This window comes from Mastomys coucha, unplaced genomic scaffold, assembly GCF_008632895.1.
Source record: "Mastomys coucha isolate ucsf_1 unplaced genomic scaffold, UCSF_Mcou_1 pScaffold23, whole genome shotgun sequence".
Taxonomy (NCBI): Eukaryota; Metazoa; Chordata; class Mammalia; order Rodentia; family Muridae; genus Mastomys; species Mastomys coucha.
Window position 1 is genome coordinate 104,531,282 of NW_022196906.1, and position 21,453 is coordinate 104,552,734.

Sequence of the window (21,453 nt, forward strand, 5' to 3'; positions counted from 1 at the left end):
TTTCTCTGTACAGCCCTGGCTGTCCTGGAACTCACTCTATAGACCAGGCTGGCCCCGTACTCAGAATCTGCCTGTCTCTGCCTCTCAAGTGCTGGGATTAAAGGCGTGCGCCACCACCACCCGACTAGACAGTTTCTATGAATAAAAAAGAAGTGTTTTTGTATTTACTTGTGTACCCAATGCATTGATGTGAGATTGAAGTAAATGAGTTATTTGATGATACACATCTTTAATCCCAGCACTCAGAAGGCAGAGGCAGGAGAATGTCTGTGAGTTCAAGGCTAGCCAGAGCTACATGATGAGACTCTTATCCCAAAAACCAAACAAACAGAAAACCAAAAAGTTTCATGTTTGAAACAAAAGTGCTGTATATCTTTGAACTAAAATATACATATAAGAAGTACCTTTTTAAAGCTTGTGTCATATTGGAAGTCAGGTAGTGTTTCACATAATATGATCCAGAGAAATATAAGTTATAACTTTGTTTTGTCTTCTAGAGTTATGCCCAGCCAAGTCTTCAATATATCCAGGGACAGCAGATTTTCACAGCTCACCCACAAGGAGTGGTGGTACAGCCAACTGCAGCCGTGACTTCAATAGTTGCAGCAGGGCAGCCTCAGTCCTTACAACCAGTAAGAAATATTTTACTTGTTAACTCTCTCATTGGCTGTATATGTCTTTACAAAAAAGAAAAATTAACTTTTTTTTAAAGATTTATGTATATGAGCAGTACACTGTAGCTATCTTCAGACATACTGAAAGATCCCTTTACGAATGGTTGTGAGCTACCGTGTGGGTGCTGGGATTGAACTTGGGAACTTTGGAACAGCAGTCGTTGCTCTTAACTCCTGAGCTATCTCTCTGGCCCTACAAAAAAAATTTTTTTTCCAATATTTTTTGTCATTTATGTGGCCACTTATTTTACCTGGTTACCATGAAGTTTCACACATTCTGTGAAATTGCTACCACATATATTGATAGGGTCTTTTTTATTATTAACCTTGAATAATCTTATATATTTATATCTTATTAACTTTTGAAGTAATAATTTTTCTAGACACAAGGCAGGGAATGATGGTATCTATGGCAGTATTCCCAGGACTTAGAAGGCAGGATGGGATGATCATGGGTTCAAGACCAGCCTGGACTACATAAGTGAATTGAAGGACAGCCAAGAACTAATTTTGTTCCCAGTGAGGTAACTTCATAATGTCCTTGCTGTACAGGCTTGGCAGCCCAAGTTTGAGCCCCAGACTTCTGTAAAGGTGGAAGGGGTGAACTAATTAACAAAGTTGTCTTCTTTAATGTCTCTGCCCTGTGGTGGCATACATGTCCCTCACTCACATATGTCACATGCCTCCCCCCCAGTACATATTTGTATTTACTTAGTACCAAAATATGATATCTAATAGACTAGGTTAGGGATGTAGAATTTTGTAATACACTTCACTTTGCATGTTGTATAATATTAGCCTGAAATGCATATAGAAGGATATGGTAAAATCTTGGTAAAATATCACGGTTTTCTTTTTCGTCTTCGTTTTTGTTTTTTTGAGACAGGGTTTCTCTGTGTAGCCCTGGCTGTCCTGGAACTCACTCTGTAGACCAGGCTGGCCTTGAACTCAGAAATCCGCCTGCCTCTGCCTCCCAAGTGCTGGGATTAAAGGCGTGCGCCACCACTTTGAAGAAGCAGGAAAAGTAGTGAAGATAGTTAAATGCTGTATGTGAACAGTGGGGAATGAGCTCTAATGAGCCTGTGAGGTGGCATGTGAAGGCTGTAAGTGGCCTCTCTGGTTATACACTTGACATTCTAAGAAGGGAGAGTATGGGCACCATCTTAGTCTCCAGTCCATTGCTATGAAGACACCATGACCAAGGGAAGGCAGATCTCCTCCTCCTCCTCCTCCTCCTCCTCCTCCTCCTCTTGGCAGGGGGTGGGGTATTTGGATACATGATTTCTCTGTGTAACCTTGGCTGTCCTGGAACTCAAAACTTAGATGAAACTGGTCTTGATCTTAGAGACATACCTGCCTCTGCCTTCCAGAGTGCCAGGATTAAAGGTGTGAGCCACCGCTGTTCAGCCTGTTTTTGTTTTTGTTTGGCAAGATAACGCTTGTAAATGAAAGCATTTAATTGGAGACTCTATTACACTTTAAGGCCATACCTAATCCTTCCTAACAGTGTCACTCCCTGGTGACTAAGCATTCAAATGTATGAATTTTTTTGAATATTAATTTTTTTAATTTTCATTTTTATTTTTTAAGATTTATTTATCATCATATTAAGTACACTGTAGCTGTCTTCAGACATACCAGAAGAGGGTGTCAGATCTCATTACGGATGGTTGTGAGCCACCATGTGGTTGCTGGGATTTGAACTCAGGACCTTCAGAAGAGCAGTCAGTGCTCTTAATGGCTGAGCCATCTCTCCAGCCCCAAATATATGAATTTGTAGGATCTATTCTTATTCAAACACCACATTCCACTCTCTGACCCTCATAGTCTTGTTGTCATATCACAGTACAAATATGCATTCAGTCTAACTTCCAAAGTCCTATCTTTTCAACACTGTTTAAAAGTTCAAAATCTCTGAGACTCCAGGCAACATCATAACTCTGATCCCCTATAAGAGCCAAAGGAAAGAGCAGATCACATACTTTCAGCATACAGTTGAACAGGATATTCATTAGCTTAATGAGAAGTACTGGAACCATGCCTAAAAGTAGCCAGGCAGATCCCAAACCCTACATCACCATGTGTGTGTCAAAGCACTCTTCAGGGTGTCCAGCTCCTTCCAGCTGTATTGACTGCAGCACACACTCCTCTGTAAGCTTCCTCTCTCATTATGTGTTTTTTGGTTTTCGGTTTTTGGAGACAGGGTTTCTCTGTGTAGCCCTGGCTGTCCTGGAACTCACTCTGTTGGCCAGGTTAGCCTCGAACTCAGAAATCCGCCTGCCTCTGCCTCCCAAGTGCTGGGATTAAAGGCGTGCACCTCCCTCCCCCTCGTCATGGTTTTTTTCCATGGGTGCTTTTGACCTCATTAAATCTTAATTAACTCTGTAAAGGCTCTCTCTGTCTCCCACTAAGGTCACATTGGCATTAGGGCTTCAATACATGAATTTTAGGGAAACACTTTGGTCAGTCGTAGTGATTAAGTATTTCTAAAAAGCGCAGTAGGTTAAATGTTAAATCCTGCTTTCCAGGTCTGTTTATGTATGTCTGTGTCTAGAACCACAGAGACTGCAAGATGGCATTGGATCCCCTGGAACCGGAAAGTTGTTAGCAACTATGTGGGGACTAGGCATCAAACCCTGTTTTTCTACAAGAAAAACAAGTGCTTTTAGCCACTGAGCTCTAATATGGAGTTTTATATGCCATTTTTGTCATTGCTAGTTGGTTGGTTTGTATTGAAGCTGGTAGATGTTGATCTAAATGATGGGTCGTTAGATATTTTTAATAATGTGATTCCCACAGTCGTTGCTTGGGAAGGTCCCTAGAGTCTTCATATGTATTGTCTTGTTATTTCCCATAGTTTACCTTTCCTTTATCCTTTTTGAGGGAAATTAGATGTATACTTGTTTTATTGCTTAAGTAGGTATTTTGCCCTATTACCTATTGAAAGAAATATAGTGATCAAAAATGTATTTATATATTTTTTAGCCTGAAATGGTTGTAACAAATAATCTACTGGATCTGCCACCCCCTTCCCCTCCAAAACCAAAAACGATTGTTTTACCTCCCAACTGGAAGACAGCCCGAGATCCTGAAGGGAAGATGTATTACTACCATGTAATCACGAGGTAAGAGGTCTCACTGGATAGCTCACATCTGATTTTACTTGGTCAGTTATGCTGCCAGCATGAATTTGATCTTTATTTGCTTCTCACTGACTAAAGTTGGGCTGCTGAGTTTCTAGAATCCCACGTGGGTAAGGAAGTAGGCGTGGTGCCAGGTCACGGGTTTGAGGGGGTGTATACAAGCACAGCCACTCAAGGTCAGTCTATGGTAGTATTGCTCAGGAGTCATCCGCTGTGTTTTGTTTGCATTTGAGTCTTGCTGATTAGGTTTCTTGGGCGTCATCAAGCTCCAGGTGTGCATCTGCCTTTTCCCAGTGCTGGTATTACAGCGTGGCACAGACCAGTTTTTTATGAGGTTTCATCCAATTGAACTCAGGTTCTCTTGCTTATGCCCTGAATACTTTGCCAACTGAGCCATCTCCCTGTGGGTGCCCTTTGTTCCTTTTTGAGATGGATTCGTGGAGCCCAGGCTGACTTTGAATGCCTGATCTTCCTCTCTGTCTCTCAAGTGCTGGGACTAGAAATGTGTACTCCCATGCCCAGCTTCAGAGTCACATCTGAAAGGGCTTGCCAGACTTTAAACTTTGGTATATCTACCTCATTGCATTTATTTAGAGTGTGTATATGTACATGTGTACATATGCATACCCAGTGTACTGTCATACATGAAGATGTCAGAGGACAACTTGGATGAGGTTTGGTTTTTGTTTTTGTTTTAAATTTTGTTTTATGTGCATTGGTGTTTTGTCTGCATGTGTATCTGTGTGAACACTGGGGTTACAGACAGCTGTGAGTTGCCATGTGGGTCCTGGGCATTGAACCTGGAGCCTCTGGAAGAGCAATGAGTGCTCTCAGTCGCTGAGCTATCTCTACAGCCCTGCACCTGTTTTGTTTTGGTTTTTTGTTTGGTTGTTTTGTTTTGTTCTGTTCTGTTCTGTTTTGTTTTTAATGTGAGTTGCAGGACTGAATTCAGGTTATTAGGCTTGTTTGAAAAGTGAATTTATTCACCAAGCTATCCCCACAGCTCGAGTTTTACCATTTTAACTATCACCTTCATGGTTCTCTGTGATAGCTGACTTTGGAGTCTTGGCTATGAATATCCTACTACAAGTCTAGCTTAAAAAAAAAAAAACTCAAGCCAGGTGTGGTGGTACATGCCTTCAATCCCAGCACTTGGAAAGGAAATAGAGGCAGGTTGTCTACTTAGAGGGTTTCAGGACAGCCAGGGCTATATAGCTAGGGCTATATAGTGAACCTTTGTCTTTTAAAAAAAATTTTCTTTTTAATTTTGCTTCAAGTACACAATAGGTGTAGTGGTTAAACCCAGGATATATCTAGTACACTGAACCATTTGAAAAGCAGACGCTATGTTTTTCTTACTGTTGTCAATACCTAGCTAGCATTACAAGATAATTGCCTTCAAATGTTTGATGAGATTAAATAATGTTAAGAATATATCTCGGTTCGAGGCCAGCCTGGCCTACAGAGTGAGTTCCAGGACAGCCAGGGCTACACGCAGAAACCCAGTCTTGAAAAATAACCCCCCCCTCCCCAAAAAAAAAAAGAATATATCTCGGGCTGGAGAGATGGCTCAGCGGTTAAGAGCACTGAGTGCTCTTCCAGAGGTCCTGAGTTCAATTCCCAGCAACAACATGGTGGCTCCCAACCATCTGTAATGGGATCTGATGCCCTCTTCTGGTGTGTCTGAAGATAGCTACAGTGTACTCATACACATTAAATTTTAAATATATATACATGCTAGAGCCATTGCTGAGGGGAAGTTATGAGAATATATCTCAGTCGTACAGTTCTGACTTACTATGTCCTGTTGCATATTAAGTCTTTTAAACTCTATGCCAGGGCTGTCTTGTTTTTTTTTTTTTTTTAACCCATGACAGCTTGGCTGTTCTTACCTTCTTCTAGACAGACTCAGTGGGATCCTCCTACTTGGGAAAGCCCAGGAGATGATGCCAGCCTTGAGCACGAAGCTGAAATGGACCTAGGAACACCGACATATGATGAAAACCCCATGAAGGTGAGTGTAGCTCTTATGTGTCCTCATCATTGGAGCAGCTGTGTCCTTTCATTTAGTGAAGTTAGTAACCATACAGTTCTTGGGTTTTTTTTCTCTTTCTTTGGAAAAAATATGTCAAAGTTCAGAGCTGGAGAGATGGCTCAGCAGTTAAGAGCACTGGCTTTTCTACCAGAGGACCCAGGTTCAACTTCCAGTTCTATGTGGCAGGTTACAACTGTCTGTAACTCCAATCTCTGGTGATCTGAGACCTTTACACAGTCATACATGCAGGCAAAATACCAGTGCGTATGAAATTTTTTTAAAAAGGGCAAAATGTTTTGCTATATCAGAGGAGAGATTGAGGTCAAACAGAAAGAAAGACCATTTTTAGACATTCACTCAGATGCACATTGACAATCATGCTCCAGTACTCATATATAACTTTTTAGTATATTAGCTCTTTTCTTCTTGATAGCTATGAACGTGGTTTTTTATTTGTACTTTATGTTTTGAAGCCCAGGCTATCCTCTACGCAGTGATCTTGATGTCCCAGTGTTGGGGTTACAGGCATGTGCCAACATTCTGCTTGTTTTGACTCTTTAAATTGAATACTATGGTGGACACTGTTGTTTTGAGATTGGTTAGATCTGGAATGAATTTAAACTGGTGATGTTAAAACTCATCAGAGGTGTCATGGAGATGTCATTCGTAGTGGATGAAGGACTGGCTGCACAGGCCTGATGACCTAAGTTCAGGTCCCTCAGCAGTCCTACAGTATGATGGGGAGACAAGAAACAGGAGAGTTGCCTGGGCCACCTAGGCTAGAGTACACAGCATACTTACTGGAAAGAAATGATAAGAGAGGCCCTGCCTCAAGAAACAAAAATCAAAACCATTGCGTGTGTGGTATGCCCATATTCAAACACATATCATAAACACAGGTAAATGATGAATGAACCTCACCAGAAGGAGCCGGGAGTGGTTCACACCTGTCATTATTAAGTAGGATTGCAAATTTGAGGCCAGCCTTAACTATACAGCAAGACCCTGTCTGAATGGAGACAACAAAGAAGCAGCTAGTGCTAGTCAGGGGGCTCAGCAGCTTGAGGCTCTTCCGTCCAAAGCAGATGGTCTGTTAGAGTCCTGGGACACACGCTGGGAGGAAAGAACTAACAATCACAAGTTGCCTCTGCCTTTCATGTGCATACTGTGGCACGTGTGCACCCACATAAATTAACAAATAATAATAACAAAAGGGGTACCTTGTGATTCTCAAAGAGAATCAAACTTTCTTGTTTATTTAAGCTATAAGGCCAAAGGTACTATGGAAATGCTAGAAAAAAGAAAACAGGAAATTTTAGTCTTCATTTCTTCCTCTGATACAGTTACTGAAGAGGTTACAGTTACTGAGGTGGTTTAAATGTAAAACAAAGTACTTGCTTACAATAAGGAATTATCCTTATTTATCAGTAAGACTAAATTATCTCCAAGGATGTTACTTAAATCAGCAGACATTCTGTGTGTTTTAAAACCTGAGGATTGCCGGGCAGTGGTGGCACCCGCCTTTAATCCCAGCACTTGGGAGGCAGAGGCAGGTGGATTTCTGAGTTCGAGGCCAACCAGAGCTATACAGAGAAACCCTGTCTTGAAAAACCAAAAAAAAAAAAAAAAAGCCTGAGGATTTTAGTTTTCTTTTTCTTAAGACATAAAAGGAGGCACTTAAGTTCTTAAGGACAGGTAGAAAGGGGGAGAAAGAAGAAAACCAGCGAGAATGGAAGGCATGTAGGAGTTAGATCCATTCCTCTTATGTGTCCTTAACTTTTCTAGGAAATGTCTTGATTACTGGACTATGTGTTTGACAGGCATCTCATGTTGTGACCCTGGCTGGCCTGGAACTCTTTGTAGGCAGAGATCTCTGTGCTTCTGCCTCCCACACACTGCATTTATGGGCATATGTTACTAGGTCAAATGACCTTAATTTCTCATTTGTTAGATATCTTCCATATGAACAAAGCTTTGGGAGAGCTTTGGTATTTTAAGAATACAAAGGATCGAGGACAGCCAGGGCTACACAGAGAAACCCTGTCTCGAAAAACCAAAAAAAAAAAAAAAAAGAATACAAAGGGATCCTGAGATCTACAACTTTGAGATTTATAATATGCAAATTATCTCACAACAAACAGGTTTCCATCTTTCACTATACCACATTCCTGAGATAATTGCAATATCACTTCCCTTTTCTGGGAGTGTAACTGTTCATTATGCATCTTCATTTATTTTCTCATATGTTAGTGAAGCCCAAAATACATCACTACATTTCATTTTAAACTGTTAGTGGTAGGATAGTGGTAGGATTAAAAAAAAAATTAAACCTTTATTTAGGGAGGTCCTGTTTTTATCAACTATTTAGCGTTTCCAGTAATTCATTCTTTGGTGTAGAATTTTGTTTCCATCTGTGATTTGTTTGGTTGGTTTTGAGACATGGTCTCTCTGTATAGCCCTGGCTGTCTGGAACTCAGTTTGTAGAGCAGTCTGGCTACTTGGGTACCACCACTCCTTTAGAATCCTTTTCTTTTATCTTGAAGAATTTTCTTTAGTATTTCAGATCTACTGGTGATGAAGTTTTTGAGCTTGCTTTGTCTGGAAAAAGAAAAAAATCTTGCTGGGCAGTGGTGGCACACACCTTTAATCCCAGCACCTGGGAGGCAGATGCAGGCAGATTTCTGAGTTCTAGGCCAGCCTGGTCTACAGAGTGAGTTCCAGGACAGCCAGGGCTACACACAGAAACCCTGTCTCAGAAAAACAAAACAAAACTTATCCCTTTAAAAAATATTGAGTAGGCCAGGTGTGGTGCTGCATGCTAATGCTCCATCTTGTGATTGCACCACTGCTTACCTGATGCTGAAGGACACCTCCGTGTGCTTCCAGCTTCCATGTCTGTGGGTACACACCAAGGAACATAGTTGCTGAATTACGTTCCTTGGTAGGGACATGTTTAGCTTTGTAGGAAACCTCCAGATCCAGGCTCTTTTTTGAAGGGTATTGTCACTAGGTATAGAATTCTATTTTATCGTATCCTATTCATATAGAAGTTTTACCTGCCTGTATGTTTTTTGTATACCACAAGGCCAAAGGAAGGTGTCAGATCTCCCAGGAACTGGAATCACACATGATTATGAGCCACCATGAAGGTGCTGGGAATTAAACCCAGTTCCTCTGCAGGAGCAGCCAATGCTTTTAACCAATGAGCTATTTCCCTAGTCCCCTGGATACCTGGATATAGAACTCTAAATTGGTACTTTTCCCTATCCCCCTCGAACCCCCACCCTAACCCTCACCCCCATCCCACCCCTTTTTTTTTGAGACGGGGTCTTTCTACAAAGTCCTATCTGTCTTGGTACTGGTTGTGTAGACCAGGCTGGCCTCTAACTCACAGAGTCCATCTGCTTCTGCCTCCTGAGTTCTGGAATTAAAGACGTGTACCTGGCTTACTTTTCAGTTCTTAAAGATAATTATTCTTTTTTGTTTCATTTTGTTTTGTTCAGAGTCTTGCTCTGTAGCCTGGTCTTGAACTTGATGTGGTCCTGCTGCCTGTGTTCCCTGAATTCTGATAACAGGTGTATGTTACCACACCCTGCTTATAATTATTGATGAGAAAGATGTATTTCTTTGTTTTTTCTCATATTTCTTTTCCATTTGATTTTCAATAGCTTTATTGCTATATACTTCAGCTTTCTTTGTGTGTAACTCTTGGGATTGATTGCACTATTATGAACCTGTATTGATAATGCTCATCAAACCTGCAAGTATCTAGCCATTATTTTTTCTTGTCTGTTTTGGTACCATGCTGTATTTTCTCTGCAAGTCTCACTTGTATACATGTTGCTAGACTGCTGGATTTTTCACAGGCCACTGAATCTCTCATTTTCTTTTTGTTTTCAGTTTGCATAGTTCCTGTTGTCTTCTCTTTAAAGATTACTGATGCTGCTATTTATGATAAGCTAAATTCATCCAGTGGGTTTTCAAGTTTGAAGTATGTTTCTGTTATAAAAGTTTGCTTTTGTTTTGTTTTAAGACAGGGCTGTCTTAGAATTTAGTGTGTAGAGCATACAGGTCTCCGGTCCACAGACATGTGGCTTGCTTCTGCCTGCTTGGTTCCTGAGATTAGAGATATGTACCACCACACCCAGCTGTCTTAGTCTCTGACCCATCAGCTTTATGTCTTCTTGTGTTTCTAGTGTAAACTCTAGACTAGAGCTTTCTGGGCTCTGTTAACCACGTTGTTCAGACAAAGTGGATGAAAGGACAAGTGCTCTGTGATCTTTCAGCCACTCTTTCCCTGGAGCATAAGGGCAAAGGTTTGGGGTGGTCAGTCTTTGGATCTTTTTCAGACTGTAATCTCTGAACAGGCCTTCGTCTAGATTGGATAGCTAGAAACTACTTCAGTGTATCTCTCTTAGCATGTTACAGTTGTGTTCATCTACCTAGCATGTGTGTAGACAGGAGAAGGGCACTTAGAGGAAAGTCTTCATACCTTTAGTTACATTTGTTTTCCCTTGGTGTCTTGATTTAGATTATAAGCCCTTCAGAGCCATACCTTGCATCCTACCATCTGCAACTTTTGTTGCAGGTAGCAGTAGCAAGTTTTGGTGGATTCACAAACCTTGTGTGATACAAAGAGATTGAAAGACAGCTGAAACTGGGTCTTCTTCCTCAAAGTTCAACTTAGAACACTGCTGAGTTGAAGTTTGTGCCAGGTGCTTTGAGGTGCTCAGTAGTCATCTCTTAAGAATATATAGCGGAGATGTCACAGGAATAGTGATTTACCTGTACAATTAAAGTCTGAGCATGAGACAGGTTATGTAAAATCATAAAAATCAAATTGCAAATAGTCAAAAATCTGGAATAGTAAGAATTTGGGTATATATGAAATACTGAACAAGATAGAAACCGAAGAGTAGACTTGGCTGTGGGTTCCTGTTAGAGTTGCTCACTTAGGAAAAATCATGCCAAATGGCAAAATTGTCTAGGTCTGCAGATGTGATTAACCTCCAGCAGGTATTTGGGAACTAGGACATATGCTTGATGCAGAGGAATCAAACAATCAAATATATGTGTCTCTAGTGAAACCGGCTTGTTTGAAATTGTGACAGATGAGAGTGCAGTGTTATCTTGAGATATGTTGTTAAAGTTCAGCACACCAGGTTGGCTATGGTACTACACCCCTTTAATTCCAACGATGAGGAGGTAGAGATAAGCTCTATGAATTTGAGGCCAGCCTGGTCTCACATCAAGTTCCAGACCAGCCAAGGCTATGTGATGACAAAACAAAACAAAATGAAAAAACCAAGACTACAGAAAAGGTTAAGCAAACTAAGAAGATAAACAAAAATGACCCAGTGTTATTTAGTTTAGTATAGGTGGAGAAGGCCCCATTATTCAGTTAAGTATCCTTAATGGAGGAGAGAGCTACAGAAAATATGACAAATATTGTAGAGTTTGAGCTTGTTGGTAGTTCAGGGTAGAAGCCAAGAAAACTCACTTCAGATATAGAAGCCTAAAAATGAAAGCTTTATTTTGTGACCGCTCAGGGAGACAGCTAGTTTGGCACCTGAACCATATCCCTAAAAGGGAGATTGTACAAAATTCTTTAAAAATGGGAACATAAAGTGATGGGGGAGCTGGAGGAAACTGCAGTGTTATCCAACTGTATTTTGATATTATGGGTTAAGCAAAGGAGCACCAGTGGAGACTGGGCTGCGTCAGGGCACCTGGCATCAGGGTCCTTACTTAGTTTATACTCCTAGACATGAGGCCCAGAGCTCAGTGATAAAGTGACAGGTCAGCTGCATGTGGTTAATAGGGCGTAACAAACAATTGGTTGTATATTTTATAATTTACACATCTTGGTTTAGATAACAGAATCAGCAATTTCTGTATTCTTTACTGGTTAGCAGACAATTAAAATTTGGACAAGTGGGATAGGTGTTGGTTCCTAGAATACATTTCTTTTGCTTGTTCCCAACAAGCTGTTTGGGCTTCCTGCAGGATTCAGACTAGGAATATGTTTGACACCCAAACTGGGGCTTTGAGTTGATCTGCATTAAGCTTATTGTGTGGCTCTGGTACTCACAGAGAATGTATGCTACAACAAACTAGGGGAAGGTGTAACAGTGGGCACAGAGTTCTGGAAAGTGCTGGGTGGTAGTAAAAGCTTTTGGTGATTAGACTGAGCACCTATTAGAGCCTTCCTTCTCTGTTTCCCTCCAGTGTGTTCCCTACTCTTGACCATCTTGTACTCTCTTCCATCATCCATCATGTGGTGAGTGTTAAGTCAAATCTTTTTTGAGACCTCAGGAGCGAACTATGTTGACTGCTTGCGCAAGTGAGAGAGAGCAGTGTACTTACTTCTGCCTTCTGGATTAACATTCATCTCAAGGTTCCCCCGTCCTGTGTTATAAAAAAGTTGCAGATGGTAGGATCTACAGCCAAGAGGCTTCAGTTGTTGATCCTGTTTTGTTTTTAGAGTTGGAATAATTTGGAACATGGTTTCATACAATATCACTAATGAAAAAGGAACCCAAAACTCATATTTGAAGGATTGTCAGAAACAAGAATGTCAGTCTCCATAGAGGAAGTCACTCAGTTAGCATGGTTGCTTATCTGGGCCTGCCTTGCTTGTAGGTGAGGTATGTGGGTAGAGACCACTGGTTCCTAGTATTAGGTGAGGTGTGTGGGTAGAGACCACTGGTTCCTAGGATTGGCTTAAAGAACTGTAGGTCCAGTGGTTGTCTGTTTTCCTCTGAAAGACTGTTGCTAGAATTTGGTTAGAGCCCCCTTTCTGCCATTCCCTGCCCCTGAATTTTTTTTTTTTTTTTTTAAACAAATTAAGAAGCAAAAGCAGCAGCTTTCTCTAGAAGCATCTGTGGAGTGCTATTTTGGTGTTTCTGAGAGTGGTGGCAATTGTGTGGCAAGTTCCTGTGTTCTCAAGGACTTTCTTGGTAGTTAATGGAATGTGCAGCCATGTGTGTGTGCGTGTGCGTGTGCGTGTGCGTGTGTGTGTGTGTGTGTGTGTGTGTGTGTGTGTGTGCGCGCGCGCGCGCGTGTGTCTGTCTGTCTGTCTGTCTGTTAGAGTGTTAGAGCTGAGGTTGAACTTGGATGCATATTCCTGATGACTCTGCTTCTACTTCTAGATCCATTCTGCCACCTAACGCACAGTTTCTCATTAAGTAATCTTTTTTTTTTATTTTCACTTTACATCCTGCTCACTGCCCCCCAAGTCATCTTTTATATTTTATATTCTAAAGAGGATTTAACTAAATTCATGAGAGAGGAAAGATAGGTGAATACTTTTCAGAGCCCTCTCCCCCCCTTAAAAGGCACAGAGGCTTTTGACTTAATTGTGTCTGTGTGTCTTATAAGGAACAAACTCTTTTTGTCATATCATTCATTTTCTTTGTGAGCACCGGAGCCACACAGTAGGTTTAAAGCCATCTAGTAGTGACTGCAGATGAATTCAGAGTCCCAGTGTTGGGGCACTGCTGAGAGCTTACCTCTTCTCATGTCCAAACAGGACTTCCTGGGAAGTCAGATGTATCCCAGATGAAGGCAGACAGCAGGACCAGCTTCTAAACACAGCAAGGGCTGGGTTTCTCCCAAGTCCTTTCTCCTGCTCATTTTTTTCTGTGTATTCATCTGACTGTCACTTACATAGGCTCCCACCGACATTATCCACTGACTTCATGTATCATATGCCCCAAATTCAGGAGAAGGCAAACTGTTTTTTATGTGTGAGTCTTCACCATAGTCTAGTGGTTTTCTTTTCGCAAACGTTAGTGAGGCTGCTTTCTCTAACCTTTCATGTGTGCCCTAACCTAGCATGAGTTGAGGGCCATTCAGTCCAGTCTGATGTCCCCCACCCACCCACCCCCGTGCCCCCTTTTGGTTTTTCGAGACGGTTTCTGTGTGTAGCCCTGGCTGTCCTGGAACTCACTCTGTAGACCAGGACCAGAAATCCCCCTGCCTCTGCCTCCCAAGTGCTGGGATTAAAGGCGTGCGCCACCACCGCCCGGCAGCCTGTCTTTTCTGGTGCTAAAGAATGTTTCATAGGCAATAGAAGTCTATTGTTGGAAATGCTAAAATATCTAGTGGAGCTGTTTCTGGCATCCTTCATTTGAACACATTCTCTCTCCGCCCCAGCTGCTTAGCATCAAAAGCACATGAGCATTGCACTGTGCTTTATCACTGTGTTTTTAAGGCTCTCCCAGTCTTGCCAAGTTGGATTGAGTTAGAAAGTGACTATAGTGCATTGAATTTCTTTAGCTTTCTTTTTTTATTTTATGTGTATGAGTGTTTTGCCTGCTTTGTATGTCTGTGCACCACTTGTGTGCCTAGGACTTGTATAGCCAGAAGAGGGTATCTGATGTTCTGGCACTGGGTTAACAAATGTTTGTGGGCTGCTATGTGGGTGCTGGGAATCAAACCTGGGTTCTTTGGAAGAGCAGTCCATATTCTTAACGGTAGAGCCATCTTTCCAGCCCCTCCTCCTCCTCACTCACTCCCTTCTTCCCTCCCTTCTTCTCCTTTCCCTCTCTTCCTTTCTCCCTTCCTTCCTCTCCTTCTCTCTCCTCCTCCCCTCCCCTCCCCTCCCCATCCCCTGCCTCTCCCCTAGAATCAGAGTCCTAGTGATGTCGTCACATTTGAAGGCATTTTGTGTATTCCTACTCATTTCTGAGATCTATAAGAGAACATCTGGGGATATGCTTGCTTCTTGCCTTAAATACAATTTGTTTGTCTTAAAGGCTGGGCTCACTCTATCGTCTGTACTACTAAAGCTTACTGTGTAGCCTAGGCTGACCTTGAAGTTACTTGGAGCTATCCTCTTGCCTCAGCTTCTCAAGTGCTGGTAGTACAGGTGTAAGCCACGGTGCTCATATAGTCAGATAATTCTGGATTTCTGGCTACCTGCTATTTTACTGAGTGATATATGTATGCATACTACAGGGGAGACTAATCAGTCTCAAGGCAAGCTGGGTGGCACAGTGTTCAGGAACCTGAGGCAAAAGGAACTGCAAAATTTGGACCTGTCCAAAAGAAAAAAAGATTCCAAATCAAAATAGAAAATAGAGTTTCTTATGGGTTTTGGTTCACTTTTTCCCCAGGAAAAAATGGTGTGTGTGTCTATTTACTCCCTCAGCCCCACCTCCCATATAGACAGAGGAGAGGAGAGGAGAGGAGAGGAGAGAAATGGCAAATATATATGTAAAGCCTTTCAAACTAATCAGCTCAGGGCAATCCAAAAGCCGCTTTTTTCTGAAGCAAGTGTAAGTAGAGGGACTTGCAGGCCTTCCTCAACACAGAGCCTTTGTACTATGTGCAGACACAGGTGAGACAGAGCTGTGGCATGGAGCTTGGGTGTTAAAAACTGCATTACTCTAAACCCCTAGTGAACATGTGGACAGGGCTTAGAGAGAAGGCTTACTGGTTAAGAGCACTTAACTGTCCTGCAGTGGACCTGAGTCATTTTCCAGAAGCAAGCACATTGAATGGGTCACATCCAAGTCTAGCTCCGAGGGAATCTGATGCCTCTGGCCTCTGTGGGTACCAACACTCAATACACACACACACACACACACACACACACACACACACACACACACACACACACACCCCTTTAATCTTAGGAGGCAGAGGTAAGTGGATTTCTATGATCTCTGCCTAGTCTATACATCCAGTTCCAAGACAGCCAGGGCTATATAGAGAAACCCTGTTGGCTGGGCGGTGGTGGCGCACACCTTTAATCCTAGCTCTTGAGAGGCAGAGGCAGTTGGATTTCTGAGTTCGAGGCCAGCCTGGTCTTCAGAGTAAGTTCCAGGACAGCCAGGGCTACACAGAGAAACCCTGTCTCGAAAAACAAAAAAACAAAAACAAAAACCTGTTGGCCCTAAGCTGAGCAGCTACAACTCTAGGTGTAAACTTGGATGTGTGTAAACAAATCTTTCTTTTTTATTAGAAACACTGTAACTGATATTCCTAGAGCATGACAATTTGTATTCCAAGAGGAATGTTCATAATTATTTTCCCATGGGAAGGGCATTCGAGTTGTGTGCACAGGACTGTATGCTGGGGCTGATAGCTCATGACCTCTTGGTCTTACCTGGTTAGAGGAATTTGGTGTCCTCTCCTGGCATTGCTAGATTGGTGTATTTCTGAATTGATCATCATCTTGCCACTTTGGGAAAAGGGTATTAGTGGTCTTAGCATCTACTCACCTGTTCCCTGATGTGAATGGCTCCCGTGCTATGTCTCCTGCCAGTGTCATACAGAACGCCTTAGTTTTTTGTTTATTTGGAGCTCTTTTAAGACAGGGTCTTTTGTTCCTTGTGTCGAGACTGTCATGTGTAGTCTAGGCAGCTCCACGATGGAAGGAAAGATGGAAGTACCAAGGATCTTCAGAGTGGAGCCCTTAGCTTTGTTCTTGAATGCCAGCATGTCAGAGATTTCAAAGGTTAGGTTACTTTGAGTGTAGATAGTGCACATCCTGCAGGGTGAACACCTATGAAACAACTCGAGATGCATAGCTACATGAAGGATGGAGCTTTAGCTACATGAAAGGTGGAGAATGGAGCTAGGCTTATAAGGAGGCCAGAGACAGGTGGTTGATTTGAAACCATTAGCTAAGGAGCCTCAGACCTTGTCCTTTGGTCAGGCTAGCACTACTAGGGGAAAGACATGCGAGTTCTGGAACAGTCGGGTATCACCAAACTGACACCTCATGTCAGCACTGTTGTGTTTCTCTTTCTAGACATCAAAAAAGCCCAAGACAGCAGAAGCAGACACCTCCAGTGAGCTGGCAAAGAAAAGCAAAGAAGTATTCAGAAAAGAGGTAAGGCTTGGAAGGTGTGGACAGCACAGTCCTCTGGCTTGCTGGGAGCTCTTTGTGTCTTGCCTAAATGTGTGCAGCTGTCTTGTCTTGTCTGGAATTGGTTTAGCTTGTATCTCTTGGCCCAAAGTGCTGCTTTACCTGTAAAGAATTCCATAACTGTCTCCCACTGGCCTGAGAGGCGTTCATCTGCCAACATGTTTGCTGTCTCGGACAACAGGAAGCTGTATACATTATTAGGCGTATTGCAGTATCGTGTGCTTCCTTATTTACATGGTTTGACCATGTAGTTGTTTATGATGGCACATTGGTATGTCCCTTTACAACTAGTAAGCACTCTGGTTATCTGATACAACAGCCTTTGAGAGAAACAAGACTGAGATTGTTGTTCTTAGAGAAACTTTTAAGATCAGAACTTTAAGTTGAGTCTCAGGTCCTCTGATCAAACTGTAGTTCTCTCCTGTGCTGTCTCCTGGTAGCTGCTCACTCCATCCTCTGAGTGTCTGTCTCCACCTGTCAGGACACTAAAAGTTGGAAGAGAGGTGCCATGACACGTGTGGAGGCCATGGGAATCAGACTCATACCATCCAGCTCGGTGATATCTTTGTCCACTAAGCCATCTCACCAGCCCCTAGATTCTAAACTCTAGACTTCATTCATTGAAAGGCTTCATAACATGCTGGGCGGTGGTGGAGCACACCTTTAATCCCAGCACTTGAGAGGCAGAGGCAGGCGGATTTCTGAGTTGGAGGCCAGCCTGGTCTACAGAGTGAGTGCCAGGACAGCCAGGGCTACACAGAGAAACCCTGTCTCGAAACCCGCCCCCGCCCCCCAAAAAAAATTTGAGAGGGTTCATAACAGACCTGTGAAGAATGGCAGCTGTGTGAAAAGTGGGCCGTGACAGCATTGGAGACCAGTGCTTAGAATATCACGAACGGCTCTAGAATCTAGGGTAGGAACTGGTCAGATGGCTCAGGAAGATAAATGTGTAGCACAAGAATGAACAGAAACAAGAAAGTGTCACCTCTTTCCCAAAGTCTTGAGCACTGGTCACATGATGGGTATGGAATCTAAGGCACAGTATTGTGCCCTTTCGTGTAGTGCTTTGTGTTGAGGTTTAGGGGAACCCCTGATTTGAAGCTAAGAACAATCAGACAATGGCTAAGGAGGGAAATGCAGAGGCCAGGCAATCACAGTACATCCTTTGAGTAAGAGGTTACCCCTGCCAGCTGTGGCAGTTGAACAAAAAAAGTCAGTTCAAAAAGCTTATGTACGCATAACAGGGTCACGAATTTTTAGGGATGGAGAGGCCCTGCCCTGTTAGGGGGACTTCCTTGAAGTAGCTGTCAGTGACTTCTATCTTCCTTCTTCCTTTTCCTCTGTGACCTTATACCATAATTGCTTGGTCTTGATCCTAACAGCTAAAAGAGTTAGTGGGTAGGACAAACCTTACAGAAGTAGCCCAGAAGAGGGCATTGGAGACGGCAGATTGAAGAGCCCTGCCCTGGATCATCCTTCTGGCTGTTACCCACGAGTCCATATGTTTTTGGTGGTTATGGTCGGTGTGATACTTACAGGCTTCAAGTAACCTTTAAGGGCAAAATGCCTTCCTGGAGATTCTAGGGTTGCAGAGCCTCTGTTAACTCAAGAATACCTGTCTGCCCTGCCTTGCCTCCAGGGTAGGAGAACCTAGCCACTAACTTCATAGGAGTACACACTGCTAGACAAGCACCCTGCCAACTGAGCTGTAGCCCTGGCCATGAGAATCTCCGTTTATGATGGAGAAGCCCATGTGGCTTAATACTTATTATAGATTTCAGCCTTTAGCACAATGACCTTGGCAACATTTGATTTTACTTTTGTAAAACTGGAGGCTACCGCCAGCCGGAACCGTGTTGCTGGTGCCTGCAGCTGCCTTTCTCAGTGAGGTCTGGCTAAGGAGCTCTTTTCCTTTCAGGGATGGGCCGGGATCACACTGTTTGCGTCTCACTGGCTTCCTAGCATTGTTGGCCTAGACCAGCAGCTGAGGGAGGAAATGGGGATGGCTGGCTATGCTTATTGCTTTCGTAATGATCCCATCTGCACATTTGAGCAGCATGTCTCCTACCTTCTCTGCAGATGTCTCAGTTCATTGTCCAGTGCCTGAATCCTTACCGGAAACCTGACTGCAAGGTGGGCAGGATCACCACCACTGAAGATTTCAAGCACCTTGCTCGAAAGGTACCTCCCATACTTCTGGTCTATTGGTGTTCTTAGCAAGCTACGTACCTTCAAAGATACTCTCCATCAGGAAGTATGATTCATGTGGCAGGTGCCAAGGCTTGGGGCCCAGGAGTGTGAGGCAAGGTTCAGAGGTAGGAAAGGATCTAAGAGACTTTGAAAGCTGGGTTTCTCCTGTGTCCTGTACCAACTTGCCCCAATCCACCCTTTAATTCCAAGCCTGTCCTCCCTGTCAAATCATTGTCCCTCTGATGGTATCTGTGGTCTCTCCTTCTGTGCCCTGAACAGCTGACTCATGGAGTTATGAATAAGGAGCTGAAGTACTGTAAGAACCCCGAGGATCTGGAATGCAATGAGAACGTGAAACACAAAACCAAGGAGTACATCAAGAAGTACATGCAGAAGTTCGGGGCTGTTTACAAACCTAAAGAGGACACTGAACTAGAGTGACCTCAGGCCAGAGTGGAGTATGAGCAGAAAGGATGAATCCCATGGCTTCTGCCCCACACCATGGCCAGGCCTGTGCTACTGATATGATGACCCACCATCCTGAGCACCTGCAGGTGTCAGCTGGAAGCTGCAAAAGTGAGCTCTGTCTCCAGATGAGCCCTAGTTGTGAGCTGTTGGTGTAAGAGTTCCAGGCCATCAGAGGCAGTAGCCTAGGGAAGACCTTGGCCACGTGACCCCATTCTCAAATCTGGGTCTCCCCCTTGGCGGTGCTGTCAGCGCACAGACCCATGCGCACCCTCCCCCAAGATCCTTTACCCTGACGATATGTATTATATTTTAATGTATATGTGAATATATTGAAAATAATTTGTTTGTTTTTCCTGGGTTTTGTTCAGTTTTTGTTTGCTGTTAGCATCTATGTGCTGGAATCATGGAAAGACTTTGTAAGGATAGTATAAATTCTCCTGCAAGGTTTAATTTGTTATCATGTAAATATTCCAAAGCAGGCTGCCTTGTGGTTTTGGCCAGCCTTGTGCTATGTTGATAAGATTGATTTACTGCTTAAGATCACTTTACTTTATCCAATTTTTACTGAACTTTTTATGTAAAAAATAAAATCAATTAAAGAACTTGGAATGTGTGTTCCCTCAAACTTAATCAAGTTTGTGTTGTGTTGATGTGAAAAGATGTAGTGGCCCTGGTGTGTGGAGGCCAAGATTGACCTTTCTACTTCATTTTATTATAAGTTTTGTTCTTGAGGCTGAGCTCAGTTGAGACAATTTATAGTCATTCCAGACCAGAGATGTCTGTCCTGAGACCTCATTGCCACTAGCTTGTTTTAATTCGGTTAGGTCAATCAAAAGAAAAGCCAAATGTCTTCTCTCTTGGCTGGAGAATGTTATTGGACCATTTTTGCCTTCAGACTTCACTTCTCCCATCCCACAGGAGTGTTCATTCAATGTTTGGGTCCGAGCTTCTTGCTTTGTTACTTGACACTAGGCCTGGACAAGAGGGAAAGCAGCAAAGGAGGCTGTGGATGGGGTGTGGGCACCAGCATAGGGTGAGAGTGTGTATATTCTAGATGCCTCAGGAATGTGATTTTGCTTTGCAAAACAAGGCTAGGTTGAGGCCTGGCAGAAATCGGAGCACCTTCTGCCAGTACTGAGCATTTCAGAGACACTATGGACTAATAATCTAGCCTTCTTTACTTTGTAACTTTAAAGCACGCTGTTGTATTAAGTGGACCATAATTCACTCAACCCTCAACAATTTCTAGTTGTGTCATAGCGAGTGTTCGTGTTTTCCCAAGGAAATTGAGGCAACCTCCCATCGGAGTGGTGACGTAGGCGGCAAGTTTTAGAAGACATTTTGAGATTTTTTTTTTTTTTTTTGGAGGGGGTGGGGTTTCGAGACAGGGTTTCTCGGTATAGCCCTGGCTGTCCTGGAACTCACTCTGAAGACCAGGCTGGCCTCGAACTCAGAAATCTTCCTACCTCTGCCTCCCAAGTGCTGGGATTAAAGGCATGTGCCACCTCCCACCCCCCGGGCTGTTTTACTTATTTTTGTTGTTCCCCTGCCACAAATGTTTTCATCTTCCCTCTATACGCCCTCCTGATTGAATGACCTCAGTAGGGACAGCATGTGCCAGTCTGTTCGTGGGACATTTAATGCTCACTGCTGACTCAGTCCTTGATGGCCCGGCAGCTGACTGAGGTAGGGCATGATCTTCCCAGTGTGCTGCTCTGAGCCCTTTGGGGTTTTCTCTTCATCGTTGGGGATTAGCTTGAGGGTCTTCTTAGGACGAACCCTCCCTACTTTTTTGTTTTTTGAGATGTTCTCCTTCTGTAGCCCAGGCTGGCATCAAACCCATGATGATCTTACCTCAGCCTCCTGAGCGCTGGGACTACAGGTGTGAGCTACGATGGTTGGCTGCCATTTATTTTAACCAAGACGTTACTACACAGATCTTTCTGAGGAGCAACAGTAGAAGCAGCTCACAGTAGGCCTTATACACAGCAGCAAATCCTAGGGGCATCTCAGTGCAGTGAGGGAATAGGATCTACCCCGGCCTCCACATCACCATGACCGGAC

General features: G+C 43.2%; 1 protein-coding gene across 5 annotated transcripts in view; it reads left to right on the top strand.

The window, feature by feature from the left end:
- Nucleotides 1-19,998, top strand: part of Setd2 (SET domain containing 2, histone lysine methyltransferase) — an 89,380-nt gene extending 69,382 nt beyond the window's left edge. For 3 of the 5 annotated variants that reach the window (XM_031344031.1, XM_031344029.1, XM_031344030.1), the window contains exons 16-21: nt 498-632; nt 3,660-3,799; nt 5,720-5,831; nt 16,615-16,695; nt 18,811-18,912; nt 19,201-19,362. In XM_031344031.1, coding sequence (XP_031199891.1) covers nt 498-632; nt 3,660-3,799; nt 5,720-5,831; nt 16,615-16,695; nt 18,811-18,912; nt 19,201-19,362 — 732 coding nt within the window. Of the gene's footprint in view, nt 1-497; nt 633-3,659; nt 3,800-5,719; nt 5,832-12,080; nt 12,133-16,614; nt 16,696-18,810; nt 18,913-19,200 lie in introns of those variants that run through there. The other 2 variants (XM_031344028.1, XM_031344032.1) reach the window with 2 other exon arrangements.
- Nucleotides 19,999-21,453: the final 1,455 nt, after the last annotated feature.